Source organism: Varroa jacobsoni, unplaced genomic scaffold, assembly GCF_002532875.2.
Source record: "Varroa jacobsoni isolate VJ856 unplaced genomic scaffold, vjacob_1.0 contig00224, whole genome shotgun sequence".
NCBI lineage: Eukaryota > Metazoa > Arthropoda > Arachnida > Mesostigmata > Varroidae > Varroa > Varroa jacobsoni.
In genome coordinates, this window is record NW_019214431.1 from 39417 (window position 1) to 57192 (window position 17776).

Genomic DNA, 17776 nt, shown 5'->3' on the forward strand with positions numbered 1-17776 from the left:
GCTATTTTATTTCAATAATATTTGTTCAGAGCTGTATCAATTTAACTTAATCGTAGTAGCAAGGTGAAATGATGCTGTACTCACGATTCTGAGAGGGATTGCGGGGCTCAATTTTCAATAGAGCTTAGAGATTTCTTCAGAGCTTGAAGTTAGACCTCTTGATGTTAGTTCAAGCTTAGAATAGATCGCTCCATTACTTTGCTACTATATTTATTTGTGTGTTAGTTACGGAATATAATTATGAATTAAAAACGTTCTAATATATTTCGTACTCGGCAGGCCACCCCACATCTTCGAGGTTGCCTTGTAGAGGAAGGGTGCCCTTTGCTGGCACCACGTTCCTCTATACATCTTACGGCAACTTTTCTAATAAAAAAATTTTATGTTCTGTGAACGTCTTTTGCTTTTTATATTCTATCACAAATTTCATCGAGTTAAGTTTGGGTTCTGGATTCTGGTACTCTACGGGTTTAAATGCAATTGAGGCTGCGTCTTTTTTAACATCTCCATTTCTGAAACATATGCTTCTGATTTGGAAACGGTAGCACGGGGGGTAAGCACTTATGGTATTGGTTTTAATTTTAGGCTCTTTAAGAAAAATTATGATCTGTCGTAGTCGTACACTGCCATTTCTAATGAAAAGCTTGACAATTGCTAATTTTTCTAGGTGTACTTCTGTGTCGTCAAAGAACTCCCCTACATCTCATCATACTAAGAAAGCCAAGATAGTATCAGCTAGTAGACCCAGTAAGCCGAAAGAAGCAGCTTTTTCTTGGCGTATTAGGATCACCTGTCCTGCATTAAAATGAAAGAAAAAGCCAGAGTTGCCTTTGTTGTTAACTACCACTCAAAAAAAGACCGATCGATATCGCCAGAGTACCTTCATACACGTTTGTGTTTTATTTTCATTTCACATTTTTTAAGGAAAACGCTTTTAATTATTTAATCTAGCCTATATTCGCGCTCCTTTTGGTAAGCGTTTGATGCATATATACAGGGAAGGACAAAGGATTACGTTACTTAATTATTATAATAATAATAGTAATTAATCACTACTGAGTAACTAATAGCAATTATAGATTTTATGCCATGTTTGCGTCAGTTGGCAAAGTTGTCTGCCTTTGCTACTTCTAGGCAGCGCAGTCCTGTCTGTCTGTCTGTCTGTCTAAATCATTCACTTCTTAAGCCAATTACTTACAGCATCGATTTTGGCCCTTATATTTCAACTCATTCATTGCCAGTTAATAATAATTACTATTAGTATTATTACTATTCAATGAGAATAGTATTTTTAATACGCAATAACTATAATCGATTCGAATATCCGATCTCGGCCTATATCTGCTATATTACATCACTTCTAAACGACTTGACAGCGTAAGCGAGACCGTCGTTCACACTAATCATATGAATTAATAAGCAATATTTATTCATATAAACTACCCAATCGACCCCGTATATATATATATATATATAGCAACGAACAATTCTGTAAATAGCTTTAGCGCATCTGATTGTAGTCTATCGACTTGAAAATAATTTTTCCACGTAATGCTTAATAATATGAATAAAATATGACATGGGTTTTAACTTATTCAACTGACAAGCATTCACAAAACAAAATTACTCATTTGGGGTTCTGCTACTGTTTTGCTGACGGTAGTTTTGTTGTTGGTTTACGAAAATCACTGGTGTCGTTTTTGTTGTTACCCGTTGTTACCATCGAGTGTGACACTCGTTTATTTTGTTGAATCAAATATTATATATATATATATATATGCAACCTATTACTAGACTCACTTACCGATCTTCTGCACCATCTGCTTCACCCCCACAACTCTCATTTATAGTTTCCTTTCTTTAACACTTCCTTTCTTGTCTTATTGTAATTATTTTCTATAAATCTTTACGCAATCTGTTGTCCGTCTGTGCTGATGGACGAACGTGTGATTTGGTTGCAATTTTCGTTATGTTACGTCTTAGCGGTCACATTGGAAGTCGGTGATTCACCAAACATATCAATATTACCGTCTCTTTTTCGTCCCTTCGTCTCCTCGGCCTCATGATCTCGACTTGGTCCTACATTTACAGGAACCAGTTCGGCAGGTTGTAAATTGCCTTGAATCTGCCTCGGTGAAACAGCCTCATCAGCGACAGGAGTGCCTTCGCCAGTTTCTTCAGCTTTGAGAGCTTCTGGGGAGACTGTCCTTATGTCTTCCTCTTCTTTCGCAGAAGGCGCACCGCCCGTGGAGGCAGACACTGCCCCTGCGGGAAACTGTTCCACAGGCGGCAATGCAGCTAACGTTGGTGGCGGTGGAGCAGGAGCATCTACAAGGATTATAATCAAAGAAGAAGATCAGTAAAAACCTTTTTCAAGTGAAATTTCGCAGTTACCTATAAATGCATTTTACTGACAGCTACGAACATTTTTTGCTTGACCCTTTCTTAGTAAAATCCTGACCTTCCTAATAATTACATGAGTCCAAAGAGAAAATTTGTTCTTTTTGCAAGATGAATGAACTTCTAAGATTTGGCAATGAGTCCTAAAAGATGAGCATAATAGAGTCGTTCTAAATGGTGCCACAGCACCGTACTGCCATAGTTTAGGGCTCGACCGCGATAGACTGTCACCTTAAAAGCTGGTTATTGTGTTGGGATCAATAAAATGAAGCTCGAATTGCCTTACCACCCGTCGTATTCTACGAATCTACCGCGACCGACTTTCAACTAGAGACTTTAAAGGAATAGTTAGGACGAACATACTTATCGACCACAGAAAAACCATACGCGCTATAAGCGGTCACTAAAGTCTTTTGACGAACTACTATAAGGAGAGGAAAACTTCTGTGCAATGCGGGAGCGTCACTTCGTCAAAAAAACGTCAGTCCAATTTGATAGACTACCGTAGGGTAATCTTCATAAATGATGCAAAAAGAACTAATATTAAGATTAACCCATAGCATTCAGATGTAGTTATATAATGAAGCTACATAATCTTTAAAGGAAATACAAACCGTCTGGCGCGTCAGACCACCGCGATTTTCGTTCTCGTTTTCGCTCGGTACGTTCACCGGTGGAAGAGGTTGCAGTAACTTCCGCGGGTCGTTTTGTTGGACTAGAAACGGAAGTGATGCTAGACGTTGTAGGTATTACTCCTGGCGGTCCCTGTAACTGTAACGGCTGTCTGACCAAACTGGCAAGGTTGCCTGGTCCTCCAGGACCACCCATACCCCCCGGTCCACCCATAGGGCCGCCCATAGGTCCACCCGGTCCAAACGGACCTCCTAAAATTAACGTGATTATGTTAAAATTTTATAAAAATTGTATTACTAGCTTTTTTTGGGGAACACTAAATCTACGCTTTAAATCCACAATGCAGTTGTTTCGTGTACATGATATCTACGTCTATTAATGTGCGAGATGCAACTAAGTATAATCTAATTACCTTATGCCATTGTGATCTTCAAATAATAAGCTGACATATTAGAGTATTATGGATATAATCTGGTGCAAACCTGGTGGTGGAGGACCGTTGAACATGCCCTGTTGATGCTGCATATGCAGCGGTGGAGGTCTAAAGTCAGGTCGCATTCCGGGTGGGCCATGTCGCCACGCCGGGGGTCCCCCTGGAGGCCCGTTCCACTGTCCGGGAGGACCTCGTGCACCCATAAAACCTCCAGGTCCACCGACTGTTGCAACAATAAAAGTTAAATATATTCAATAACATTCTATCTTTTGAAAATATCGGGATATCATGAGGAAGAACTTCAGATTAACAGATATGCTTTTAATACCATAACTTGCTGATTTCCTACCTGTGAAACTGTAAAGATTCAACAAATTATGCACCTCTGGTTCGAATTTCGGTGTAAGGTTTCAAATATATTAAAGCTATTATAGTATTTGCATTGCTCATGCATTATTAAACTACTAAAAAAGGCGGATTATGCAAAATACACTATTACTTACACCTGGGGGGCATATCCATTGGAGTGTCCATATGCCCTTCAGGTCCGTTTCGCATTCCAGGACCTCTCGGTCCCACTGGCATCCGATGACCCATTGGCCCACCCATAGGCCCCATGGGTCCCATCGGACCACCCATGGGCATGCCCATGGGACCTCGAGGACCGCCCATTCCCATATTTCCCATAGGGCCCATTGTTCCCCGAGGCCCACCCATGGGACCTCCCATAGGCCCACCCATTGGGCTTCCCATCGGTCCGGCACCCATCTGACCCATCGGGCCCCGGGAAGTAGGTACCGGACCACGAACTCCCTGAGGGCCAAAACTACCTGCTGAACTCATCGTCTGAGGTGGCCGTGAAAGAGGCTGGTTATCACTGCTAGATGGTGAAAGAACAGATGATGATGATGGCGCAGGTACTGGAGATACACCAGTCAAAGGTGGAGGTGGCGGTGGAGGAACGACACTGCCGTTTGAGCTTGTTGAAACAGGCGACGCTGAAGGTAATTGTGGTGCAGTAGGTGGTGCAGGGGGTACGGCAGGACGCATCATTCCTGCGGGAAGCATTGACATCATCGAAGGCATTTGAGGCATGGGCGGCATCGATGGCATACCGATCATTGGAAGGGGAGTGCCAGTCGGAGTCGGAATGGCGGGTATCGGGAATGCTGCACTCACTGGGGGAACTCCAAACGGCAGCGGAATCCCGGCTGGAACTACAGGTGGTACCCCCATTGGTAAAGTCGTTTTACCACCCGATTTCACCATATCATAGCGTTGACGAAGGTCATCTGACATGGAGTCGATATCGATCATGCCGCCATCCTCCAGTTGTGACAGATCTGTGACAGCTGGCATTCGATCATCTGGAATGTAGAAGCATCCCTGATCTACATCCCAAAAATCTTTGAGCTCCTTGTGGTTCTTGGTTCCTTTGTGTGGAGCCCAAGCAATTTTAATACGTGAACTTGATCCCTTCATGCGGATGTTGCGTTTGTTAAGCAGAGTACGGTACGCGTCCTGTCGTCGGTCCATACAAATGTATGCACAACCTCGCGGGGGAATAATCTGTAAAAACAAAATCGTTACTCGTTAAGAAGCATAGATTATAGGTTCTCCTGTCTGTTCATTTTTAAACTGTTGTTTTGTCCTAATCTATAAGGAAAAGGTCGATCCAATTGGCACTGTTCTTATTTTATTTATTAAAGATTAATACATTGTTACGCGGACTGAGTAATGACTTACATCAATGCTGAGAATTTTTCCGTACTCTCCGAAACTTGCTTCGAGGTCCGATTCGGTAGTAGTTTTAGACACATGGCCAAGCCACAACGTATTAGAGCACAAGGTAACGCAGCCCTTCTTCATAGGAGGAAGTCCTTTCGATAAGCGCTCTCTCTCCTTTTCTCGGTCAACTGAGCTACTTCGGTCTCGCCGTCGATCCCTTGAACGGTCGCGTCTTCTCGAAGATCGGTTGCCTGACCTTGATCTCGACCGCCGTCGGCCACCAGGACTGCGACTACGTCTTCTTCTAGAATCGTCTCGTTGTCGAAGGTCTTCATCCTTGCCACCTCCTCCACTAGTTACAATTTGCTGACGAATGTCGGTGTCAGCCGAGGTTGCAGGTGGTGGTGGTGGTGCTGCAAATGGGTTTGCTACCATAACAGGAATAGCAAATGGGTTAGGGTGCATAACGGTGCTGGGAGGTGGCACCATAGCTAAATTCATCATTTCAGGAGGAGCTGCTGGATCAGATTTTATTATTTGTCCTACTCCTTGTGCTGCCAACGCTTTTTGGATAGATTCGAGCATTGAAGGATTGAGGACACTATTGGCAATCTTGTGCACATCTTCAATTTTCGTTTCCGCTGGGTGAGGGATTGTGACCGGTGGCGGGGGCGGTGGAGCCTGTTTATCATCTTCCTCTTCTCCATAATCAAAGTCTAGTAATTTTCGATCAAAAGCTGGCTTGTTTTCTTTACTTTGCTCTTTGAGTTGAGATGCCATTGTCGAAATCTTTGTCGCCAAGGACGGATCTTCCACTGTTGCTTTAATCGCTTCTTCTCGAGAACCATTGCGAGACTCAGGTGGCTTGATTGAAGGTGCAGCTGCAACAACTTCATGAAGCATCTGTGTAACTTCAATAGGAAATACACCATTCTTTTGCCAAAGATTTAGAACTCGCACTATTTTAGGTCGCTCATCTTCTGGACATTTTACTAGAGCCTGAAATGTGTTTTTGATGTTTTTCTGAAATCGTGGAGCAAACACGTCTTTCTCAGCCTTAAATTGATGCCGGCTTTGTCGGACGATAGAATCGATAACATACAATCCAGGGACCTGTAAATTCGAAATTACATTATTGGTAACAACACAACTGTGTTTTGGTAAAAGGGAGCTTTTATCTGATACCTTCGACTTGTTCAATAACCAGCAGTATCGCACATAAGCGGAATCCACCCACTTTTATGTATACTATGATATTACAGTAGATGTCCCATGCCCGTACTTCCGTATTCTTTACACTTTCTGTATTCCACCTTTGAGCAAATTTCCTTTGCAGCTATTGAGCTCTTACCAATTTTAATTTTTGAAAATGCCATGTGAATATAAGGCCGTTAGCGAGATCAAACTGCTAAACTATTAATAAATTTTAAAAATGTCCAGCCTATTGTTATAGCCAACCACATAAAACACGAAATGGCGTTTTTTTTTTCAAAATCATAACTTCCTATGTACTACGTGGAACGCGAAAACTTTGCAAGTTTTACAGCCAAACGCTTCGTAAATGATCAGCCATGTCCAAACAAACGCATAAAATGTTACCTTGATCCCCGCTCGCACTTCTTAGGTTATGGGGGATTTACCGATATTTTTTCCACCAAACCTGTTTTTCAAATGTGTCGTTTTCATTTCCCATTTTGGCCGTTAAACCATACCTACATGCAAGAAGATGACAAACTTGTTATAAAAAAAATCACAAGAACAAAATGTCGGTACATATATATAAACGAGCGCTTATCTAAGGCTATCTTAGAATAAGTAAAGAAATAAATCCTAACGAATTTTAGTATTGCCAACCTTATATTCGGGTTTACACTTGTGGATGAATTTTTCCACGGAGTGGACGACATGCTTGTAGAGTTTCACGGTCTTCATCGCCCTCTTCGTAATATCTGTCATCTTCGCTTTCGAAACTGGCGGCCTGGTTTCGTATAACGACTGGAGCTAAAAAGTGCATCGAACAAACAAAATGAAAGTCGCCATATATTATTACTATTATATCATACTTTGCTACAAATAGATAGATCTTTACAAATAGATAGATTTTACATATTGAAACAGCAGCGACCCTTGCGGAAAAATTACGCTTTTAGAATAGGAACTAAGGGCGTTGTAACATTATACTCAAATGAGGGTCAATTTTAAGGCCGTCTTCTGTATTCGAACACCTTAAAGGGCAGTGGGATTATCCTTCCGATTTTGTACAATAATTCCAGTTGTTAGCTCTTTTTGTTCTGACTGTTACTTAATTTGCAAGTTTTCCATGTCTATGCTCAGATTTCACAAAAAGCTCCGATTAAAAACACCGTGATGCACGTGTGTTACATTTTTAACCCCTCTTTTGTTTCATTTCTAAAAGTTTAATCATTTGTGTAAAAAGGGTTTCTTCTGAGTCATTTGGAGAACGCTTTAGTAAAATGCCAAACTTAATTGCAAAATTAATAATTAGTCGTTAGGATTAACGCAAATCATTCAATTTTTGAGCACTTAGATCGAACAACGAGCGTCATTAAAGAATGATGAAAGCGTGTATTTGAGCGCATTCGTTTAGCTTGTTGGGCGTTGCAAAAGAAACAGAATGCCAATAACAAGTTTCCTACGTAAGTGTCAACATCTGCAAAATGCCAGCTTCATTTTCCAAGACTTTGGTAAGCCGATACGCTTTACTAATTGTAATGTGCATAATTAGCTTGCAGGAAAACACTTTCCTGGATGCTATAATTGTTTTTGTATGTACACCAATGCTGGAAATAGCACTGGCAGACAGCTCACATAGTCAAAGATAGCAAGAAAAGTTTGCTGAACAGTCAAACTTTAGTCAATATGAAACATCCGCAACAAAACGTACAATTTCTCTTTCACACACTTCATGTGTCTGCTGAAATTAGCTTAGACAACCAATTATGATGAAGAGGTAGGGTTTGGTTGCGATAAGGTCACGTACGTATCTATACATCATCACCCAATCGTAACAACTGTATATTTTAGCACTAAATTTACCTATATTCAATAGAAATACTAGCATTTTCACGTTAAACTTCGGACGAGAACTAAACGTTCAAAAATTGGGAATTACAGCGATCTTAAACAGCTCTACGAACCAGATTTCATACTCGGGATGCCGATGTTCGAACATTTGTTCATTTAAATGCTGTGATATTCGATATAGGTACTTTGTTCAGGACAAGAGGCAATTAACGCGGTGTCTGTGAAGAATTTCTACACTTCCGAAGCTTGAGCTCTAGCATAAATTATTAATAGAGTGGTTTCATTTATCATTTGTAGGGAGTTCGATAAACTGCAGTAGCAGCTGAACAGCGCCTATTGCTAAATGATGGACTAGATGGAAAGACATATACACATCCGTTCTGGCGATATCGTGTATCATCTAAATAAAATAACCAAAATTTCCCATCGTCCACAAATCCGACTAAAGTAGAGGGCAATGGCAGAGACATGATTTTCTTGATAATTGCAGACTGACCATCATCAGCGCCGCCAAAATTGCTTGTAGCGGCGATACTGGCTGAGAAGCTGTGTCCGGCCGAGAGTCGACTCGATTTAGTGCAGGAGAATAGGATAACACTATAATGAAATATACGAACCTCGGCATTAAAAGCCTTCACTTCCTCCATGGCTGCCTCACTAGCCATCGTCAACCACCACACCGAGTCTTTGATCGAACTCGCACAAACGACCAGACTCCACAATACAGTTAAATCAATACAATTCACAAGATAATACAGCGCCGTGTGAGCCGCATTGCAAACAAGCACAAGCCGTTTTACTGACAGTACGACGCAAACAAGATCTTTGTGCGCGTAGCGGAATGATATCGCTTCATCAAGAAGAGCGCCAACATTTAAATGAGTCCAAGGAAGAGTGCTCATAACCACCGGCCGCGAAACCGACCGACAGTCAGGTGATAGCTCATGTCGTCGTCAACGACAACGACGGCGGCGGCGCCAACCGTCTTCGGCTATGCAAATAGCCGCGATTCAGAAAGCGCAAAAGAGAGAGAGACAACTACGCGCGCCCGATCATGATAGCAACAGCAGCAGCAGCAGTCGAGAAAAGGCCGACAGCTACCCAGTCACTGAATCGTCGGGTAGAATCGCGTTATTATCGACGACGAGTCGTCAATCGAAAACAAAACGAACGGGAAGGACACAAACAGCCGTTTAAGTCGTTCACACTGTTAACCCGGTGAGCTTAAATGAATGCGGGTGATATACGTAAGCATTGTATCTGCCGACAAAAACTGAAAACTTATGATTAAAGTTCAGTATTGCCATTTTTAACGTGAGTACCATCCAGTTTTTCGTTGGAAACTATAGAGGTAAAAAACAATTGGCTAAAATATCCGCCTCTAATAATAAATGGTGAACCATTTAGCGCTAGATGGATGAATGTATTGGCGTGCGCAGCAGGCATTCTATGTTTCAGAAAATAAAACTTTCAGACCGACAGAAAAATGCGATCTATATATTGATATCATCAACAATACATTTCAAAGATACTTAACTAGAAAAAAAATTCCCTCAACCTTCCAGCTTGAAGGGATTAAAAGTTACATCTGTACGACTGTAAGACCTCTGTTTAGATAATGTAATATATAAGTGGTACCATTGGCGGTTACACTAAGATGTAATTATTCTGTAATTTTCTCTCAGTCGGGTCACATCGCAGTAATATTTGAACGAGCTTGCGGCTGAGCATTTGTGCGTAATTAAACTGTATCCTCAAATATATTATTTTACATTTTACGCGTTTACAGCCTAGATTACCATTGATTCACCATCAATACGCTTTGATACTTGATTGATTTTAAAAATTAACTTCTAGGTATTAGCGTAAGTATTTTTTTTATCAACATGTTTCGTTAACACCAAAACATTTTATGTCCAGCTATGCAATTTCTATACGAAGTCATTCACATCCTAATGTGTGGGTATTTCATCAATGGTTATAAGGCTTTGTACGCAAATTTTTTACCAAAAAATTGAGGAGTAATGTTTTTAAAATTTGGATCTACGCGTAGCTGCAAGTGGAGCTATTTACAGTATATAGTAAAATCCATTATTGTGTTTGGTTGGTCGGTTATTCTTGTCGTCGCGGCATAAGAACAGCATCATGTAAATTATATTTTGTTGTACCGCAATGGCGCCAACAAGCTTCATTATTTACGTAACTAGGCATTCAGAAATGGCATTTTTAATTTTGAAGATAAGAATATTTACTCCACATGAGTATTCATGCACTTTGCTTATAGATGCTACATAGTGTTGGCGTGTTTTTTGAAGGAACAATATACATATATCTAAAATGACTAAACTCTTATTGATACGAAAATAAAAAACGAAGTTTTAAGGAAATTTCTGTAGAAATCAACTGTTTAATCAATCGTTTGATATCAAAATATTCCAAAGGTTTTTCTTAATACTTAAGATGAATAAATATGATGAATAATATGTGAAAAGATGCGAAACAGTAAAATTGTTAAACCTTGTAATGTGTTAAAACGGTCACCGATTATATGAGCTTTCCGTGATTGAAGCAAGTTTGACAACAAGGCGCTTATTTTCTTGAATTGTGTATGGCGTTTATTTGTAGAAGCAAAATGGAGGAGTCAGCAGTGAAGTACATTCTGCTTGATATCGAAGGCACAGTGCTCCCGATTTCGTTCGTGAAAGATATTCTATTCGCATATGTGCGTGAGCATCTTGAAAAGTTTTTAGAGGAGAGTTGGTTGGGGAGTGATGTGCAGCAAGCCATCGAAGACATTCAAGAGTTTTCGAAAACAAATCCGGAATCCCCTCTCGTCGACAAGACCGATAAGAAATCCGTCATTAAAAATGTTTTCTGGCAGGTAATATTGTTTATATTCTAGAACGAAATATATATTTTATTTTCTTACTAAAAAGGCTGCCGATCATAGTCTTTAGAATAAGAACGGTGCCGTGTATTCCTTTTTTAGCCTCTATTTTTATTTAAACATATCTGCTTGTAAACCTTTCCGTGTTTATTTTTAATCCAACGAACTTACTATAATTCCATTGTCTGACATTACTAACCTAATATTAGAAATCTCGTCAGCAGTTTGCGTTAACTCCTTTTAGCTCTAGAAATAAAAAAAGAACCCTATATAGGGAAAATGTGGCTTTGATTTAAAATGTTTTTTCCACCATAATTCGCAAGCACAGTGCGGCTTTAAACACGCAAGGGGAGACAAAAGCTCATCATAAGCGTGACAGCCGCTCCACCGCCCATGAACGAAGAGTAGCTATCACACAACTTCTTTACGATGGTCCATACACCGATCAAATTTGAAGACTTCCTTTTCCGCCTGGAATTAACAGTCGCAGTTATTGCTAGGGTTCACGCACCTTCTGAAAAATCTGAGGAAAATTCCTTTGAAGCAAAACCTCAACTGGGTTTAAATTTTAAATTTACACACAAACGCACAAGCTTACCAAAATGCTTGCAAAAATTAAGCCTTATTATTTTTGGAATTAGTAATTACACCTTCGGATGTTGGCGGATAAATGTTCTAAAAACATAAGGAACCAACAGGTCCAAAAGGTATAAAAAAGCATTAAAAGTTCAGAGAAGATTAACCTTTAAAACTCATCCGGATATTTCAGTAACAGATACCCTCGACTCGAAAAGTGGACTTTTTCTGTAGATTAGCCTTCTTGAGCTTTTTGCGCCTTTTTAAATTTTTTGGATTTTTCGGCTCTTGTGAAAACTTGTGTTTTTGACACTTTTTCCTATTACTATCCTAAAATGTAGTTCTGTTTTCTGTTTTTCCAGTTTTTTTTGTAGAGCATATTTAAACGCCATTTTATTATGCCCACGTTTGACAATATCACTTAACGCAGGATTACTATTGATAAAAAGTTATCGCGCGCTAAAGAAAAAATACTTCAAAACCAACTAATGTGTAGATCAAGTCCCGAATGCAAGATGCATTCAAGGTGAACAGACATAACGGAGAATAATCATAATTGTTTGAAATGATACTTTTAGCACAAGAAAACAATTACGTTAAAATATCTCTTTTTATTCAGATACAGCCTTGAGAACCATGCATCAGAAAAAGTTTGAATTTAAGTCTAGCATTCCATGTGTATATATATGCAACCGAACGACTTATAAAAAAGTTTCAGTCTTTATGATTAAAATGGTGAGTCGGTGCGACTTATTAATGAATGAGTGACATGCTTTTTTTATAAGATTATTTTTCCTTATCGTTCTTTAACAGCCCAGCTCTTCATTTTACAGCGGTACAGGCTGAGGAAGTGGTCACCCACTCATCGTCCTTTACCTGTACTTGCCTTCTATATTGGTTTGCCGCAATCTAAGAAGACGTTCCTTTTCCCTTAATATTTTCCTCGCAAAAGCTTTTCTTTGCCTCAGCTGTTGCGCCGTCGGGTAAAAACAGATACAAATACTTTCATATCATTGCATAAAAATATCATAACCTCCCGTGATGCATATCGGATACTGCAGAGTACAGACAGCCTCGAGGACACGGTCAACCATGTGCTAACGGTATATAGGGTGTTTACCTATGTTCTCGAGACTCGTTGTGCTTAAAACACAGGTATCTGACGGCGCTTTGCCAATTCTGTGAAGGTGGCTTTAAAGTGTTCCATTGCTAATAAGGAGCTGTGGAAAATAGTGGGTAAGCTCTCTACCAAGCTTGTTATCCAGGTCTCTATATCCAAAATAGTGACTCTCACAGCTGCATTTATCTTGAATCTAAGTACTGCACTGCATTTTTCTTGGCATATGTTGAGGGTTATTCCGGATTCATCCTCTGTTAGCTCAGCTCATAAGATGTATTTTCATTTTAACTTTTACGTCCTAGAAAGTAGTTCTGGCAAGCATCATGGCCACACAATGCGGTACGCTTGAGTGATCCTAAGCAACAACACCCGCTGCGTTTGAACAAAGGCGTCGACGAACGCCTTCGGTATAGCCCAGGTAAGGGCCCCGAAAACCGTTATTATCTCCGCACGACCATAGGTACCTTGTACGACCGTGAATGTTCGGTAGAACTCTGGCCATTTTCATTAATGTGCTGGCTGCATTTTCAACGGTTTGCTTAGTATATTAAATTCCGCTCATTGCGTGGCGAAGTTAGAGGTCTAAGTATCTCGCCTTTTTAACGAGCTTGATCCTTTACCCCTTGAAGGTGAACATAAAAGATGATTATTTTTCCTCCAGAAACTATTTTGCTAAGGCTAGAAGCAACACATAAGCTGTCATCTGTATCAAAATTTGTCTTAGCATCCGATTGGCTCTATTTTAAAACTCCGCGGCCGTCTTCGACCCCACAGTAACTGCAAAATCATTCACATAAGCAATCTCTTTAATCTCGAGAAGGCGTCCCTCAGCCGTAGGATAGCATCATACATTAGTATTTATCAGGGAATTCAGAAGTGATCCCTGAAGAACTAAAGAAACCTCCCCATTGACCACCAATTTGTCCTGTAATGGTTCGAAACCAAAAAGATCAAATGTTGTAATGTCTGTCCCCCTTTTGAGCAGGTGAGTGCTGTCCACAAAGAAAAATTATTGAAAGCTTTTTTCAAGAGGATTGCGAGGAACATATTTCTTACCTAAAGAAGGCAGTTCATAACTATGGACGGAAGCTTATCGGTACGCGGCGCCTTGCCCGACTTAATTCACTTCTCCGCCTGTAGCCACTTGTTTTTTGTGACAAATGGGATCCCCCCGGATTTAGTCCAACATAATCGAAGGGCAAGACCTTATTACTTTCTCCTTCTCTTCCGTTGACGTGTCTGCTTTTTTGATTCTGCATATTTTTCCGTTAACGAACTCACAGAGTCGATTCCATCCGTGTTTCTTTACCAAAGTTCCTCAGACAAGCAGTCTTACTGACACTGACCCCTTTGCGAATGGCTATTCTTTTTTGCTTGTAACTTTTCAAGTCCCCTGGAGCCCAGTTTAGGACCTGCCGGTTTCCTCACGCTTAAGCTACCTTCGAGGCCCATTGCGCTCTATTTATTTCCGGGGACTCCTCCCTCCATTACTAGTTTGGTCGGTATTTTTGGTTTATTTGCTTGAAGTTTTTCACTCCGCAGGCTGCATCCTAAAAACGATGTATATCGTCCCTACTTTGCACCGACCCGTTCCCTTATACCCATTGGTTTACAGCAGCGGTCATTTCTTTTGAAATATACCGAGGCGGGCCCTCGCGGCCAACTAATCCGGGAAGGTCATTGGAAGCGTAATACGAACGCTGTGAAATTAGGAGAGTATTATAATTCCGATCTGTAAGAAAGGAGAACTCTATTACTGCAGACTGTAGTCTTGTTGTTGAAAAGTTTATCTTTGCATTGCCATGAGATACATCAGTGTTTTTATTTTTCTTTTTAAGATTATTAACACAGTTTTCGTTAACAAGCAAATATGTGAAGTCATGTGTGTACTGAAACAACTAAATCACGAATATTTTGAGGAACCGCTAGTGAAATGAAGATCGGTCTTATGAGGTACCAAGTAATAAATTCTCTACCGGAGTTTTTCGGTAGCACATGAATTCTTGTACATTTTGAGGTAATAGACACTTAAATTAAACTTAATCTCATTGCTCTTTCAGATGGATAGAGATTTAAAAACAGCGGGACTAAAAACTCTTCAAGGCTTGATATGGTTTGCAGGCTATCAGAAGCATGAGCTGGTGGCAAATCTTTATGAGGATGTGTATCCTGCGCTGAAGAAGTGGAATGAAAAAGGGATCAAAATCGGCATTTACTCATCTGGTGAGTGATAACCAACTTGTTGAATTTTTTGGGGCTAAAAGCCAACAAGGACTTAATTGGCAATCGAGCTGTGTGCGTATAACAATCAGACTAAAGTTAAAGATGCCAATGTTAGCGAAATACAGAATTCAAATTTCAAGTGAAATTCAGTAATTTTTTTTTATTTACTGATAAGTTCTTTTTTTATTATGTCAGCGTATCGTACATTTATCCAAATTGACGCCTACTATACTACCCATTCAAGAAAACTTACATACATAAAAATATTATGATTATCATTTGGAATATTATCTTTTTGGCAAATAAGTGGCATACACGCACGATGCACAGTTGATGTACTCTATTTATTGGAAAGGAATTATTGAGTTTTTTGCCCTGTAAGGGGACATTTAGTCAGTCTCCACAATGAGTGAGCAGAAAGTCTAATTCAGTTCTTTTGATATTGTGTTCATTGAATGTTTATGTTACATAATTTTTGAGAAAATTTGCACTTGAATGGTAATTTATTATCATATCCATTGTATTATTAGCATCAACATAAACCAAATTTTGTTCTTAAACATTAAACATATAACATTTCATTAAAATCGAAAATTGCATAAGGCAAATAAACCAGCTGTATAAATTGATCGAAATTGCCACTTCGAGCCCGATTACAGAACATTGGCGCCATAGAATATCTAAGTAGACGTAGTGCACTCTATTCTAGGTGAGTTGAAATAGGGCCAGAAAACAGACGGATTAGGGGATAATATATAGGCAAAAATGACACAGGTTGACATGAGGTACCTATGAATGATTTCTCTTTGTCAAACACAGTTGCAATCACTAAAAACGATCCTGAAACTGAGAGAAATGCAACAATTAAGTTGTGAGAAAATAAGTAACACGTTTTGATGTCTGTGGGAAGTTATATATCTACCTTTGACGGCTCTATCGCTCCCATACCATAATAATCATTGTCGTAAGGTTTTTTCAACTTCGTTTCTTCTAAATAAACAAAGTGAAACAAATAATATTGCGTTCCAAAGGCCGTATATGCGTCACATACGTCATTTCTGTGAGGATATGCCGGACATTTGATCAAAGATCACATTTTTATCTAAGTCAATCATTTAAACCGCCGTCGGTTCGCGACAGGATGTACACTGTTATGGTAGTTAAAACAGGAACATGCGCGAGCAAAGGAAAAAGCAAAATAAAAACAAGGAACTCTGCATCATTTTCTAACTGTTTATATGAGGACAATCGGTCTTTAGTGCAACATATATTTGTAGCAATTTATTTATACTACAATTTTGCGTAACATATTTGTTCATCTTTTAAATTAATGTTGTTTTTGTCTTGAACAGGTAGTATATTTGCTCAGCGTCTGTTGTTCGAACACACCCAATACGGGTCGCTTTTAGACATCCTCGATTCATTTCACGATCTTACGACAGCGGGCTCAAAGTCGCAGCCGTCCTCCTACACGGCAATCGCCAAAAGGATCTCTTGCCCAGTAAAGCATGTGCTTTTCCTGACCGATGTATATGAAGAATATACAGCCGCTCGCACCGCTGGAATGCAAGCAGCTGTTGTTTTCCGCTCTGGAAACAAGCTTCTCAGTAAAGAGGAAAAACAAGACGTCAAGCTAATTTCAACATTTGAGGCAATTGCATTTTGTTAAAAATAACCACAGTTTTGTAATGAACGCTTATAACTGTCACATATAAATTCGTAGAATTGGAATAGTATCTCGCGAAGTAAAAACTACCGAGTGCTTGCTCTTTCCTACGCTTTCTTGAGAAATTACGTAGGACACGTACGAGAAAGGTATCTTCCTCAGACCATTGAGGAATGTATTGGGGCCAAATATAGCAACAAAGCATGTTTACAAGTGAAACGCTAAAACAATGTTACTTCTGTGCATTCTTTACGATTGAAGACGATAAACATTATGCCTATTGATACCGGGATGAACTTTTGTCTTTTTTGCAATAATCCTAGCTTAACGCTAGCAAGAAGATCACAAAAATGGAACAAACATTATTTATGTTCTGCGAGCCGTGCATTCAGACGCACTTCCTAGTTCGTTAAATAAATTTCATCGTTTAATAGAAATACACCTTACTGCTAGCCTTCTTTGACGACTTACAACATTCTGAGACGTATTTCGCCTAACATTTAAGGAGCTTAATTGGGCCTGATAAGGCGTAAACTACACGGCTTAAACCATTTCAAACAAAAATACGAGGTATCTGAGAAATTACCAATTTATTGAGAAACTGTTTATTATGCCTTACAGTCGAAGCTACTAGGACTAAAGTTTTGATGGTTAAAAACTGAACGCCAAACGAATACGTGTGCTCTTTCAAGCAATATCCTGTTCACCAAACAAGTGAAACGGCTGAACTACATCTGTGTTGGATGCAACAGTATCATATATCAATAATATATATCAAAATATGCATGAATGCAAAGTATATGTATGTATGCATTAAAACTAAATAACTAGATAGCACTTAATATAGCTTAATAACTCAATAGCGTACGTTATGTGAATGATGTACATGTTCAAAAAACAATCGTCTTATGAACCACATTAAGTCTTATAGAGTAGTAATGTTTACGTAACCATTTTTATTAAAATGTTGTTTATTGAAAAATAAGTGAAGGCATAATAAAGAGTTTTGAATAAAATTATTTGTTTTGGCTATAAGTACTCGTCAATATTTTTTGACTTATCATT

At 39.5% G+C, this 17776-nt stretch overlaps 2 protein-coding genes across 3 annotated transcripts; one reads left to right on the forward strand and one right to left on the reverse strand.

The window, feature by feature from the left end:
- Positions 1–868: 868 nt before the first annotated feature.
- Isha (Insulator su(Hw) mRNA adaptor) lies at positions 869–9150 on the reverse strand. The gene is made up of 7 exons (XM_022851451.2): positions 8857–9150; positions 7049–7195; positions 5213–6307; positions 3970–5035; positions 3516–3689; positions 3015–3284; positions 869–2328 (listed from the first exon to the last, which is right to left on the reverse strand). The coding sequence occupies exons 1-7, from the start codon at positions 9139–9141 to the stop codon at positions 1973–1975; spliced, it is 3393 nt and encodes a 1130-aa protein (XP_022707186.1). The 5' UTR covers positions 9142–9150; the 3' UTR covers positions 869–1972.
- A 58-nt stretch (positions 9151–9208) lies between these two features.
- Positions 9209–17759, forward strand: Enoph (enolase-phosphatase E1). Of its 2 annotated transcripts, none has more exons than XM_022851453.2 (4): positions 9209–9457; positions 10865–11120; positions 14883–15045; positions 16398–17759. In XM_022851453.2, exons 1-4 carry the CDS (start codon positions 9294–9296, stop codon positions 16712–16714), a joined length of 900 nt encoding a protein of 299 aa, XP_022707188.1. In that variant the 5' UTR covers positions 9209–9293; the 3' UTR covers positions 16715–17759. The 2 variants fall into 2 exon arrangements, with proteins under 2 accessions (XP_022707188.1, XP_022707189.1); XM_022851454.2 differs by having other exon boundaries at positions 9426–9553.
- Positions 17760–17776: the final 17 nt, after the last annotated feature.

Bases quoted from the DNA above. Each gene is read 5' to 3' on its own strand.
- Isha (XM_022851451.2), bottom strand. From the start codon at position 9,141: ATGAGCACTCTTCCTTGGACTCATTTAAATGTTGGCGCTCTTCTTGAT. The intron at 5,036-5,212 runs GTAAGTCATTAC...TTGTTTTTACAG, and splicing joins GAAAAATTCTCAGCATTGAT to ATTATTCCCCCGCGAGGTTG. The intron at 3,690-3,969 runs GTAAGTAATAGT...TTGTTGCAACAG, and splicing joins AATGGATATGCCCCCCAGGT to TCGGTGGACCTGGAGGTTTT.
- Enoph (XM_022851453.2), top strand. From the start codon at position 9,294: ATGATAGCAACAGCAGCAGCAGCAGTCGAGAAAAGGCCGACAGCTACC. The intron at 11,121-14,882 runs GTAATATTGTTT...TTGCTCTTTCAG, and splicing joins TTAAAAATGTTTTCTGGCAG to ATGGATAGAGATTTAAAAAC. The intron at 15,046-16,397 runs GTGAGTGATAAC...TGTCTTGAACAG, and splicing joins AATCGGCATTTACTCATCTG to GTAGTATATTTGCTCAGCGT.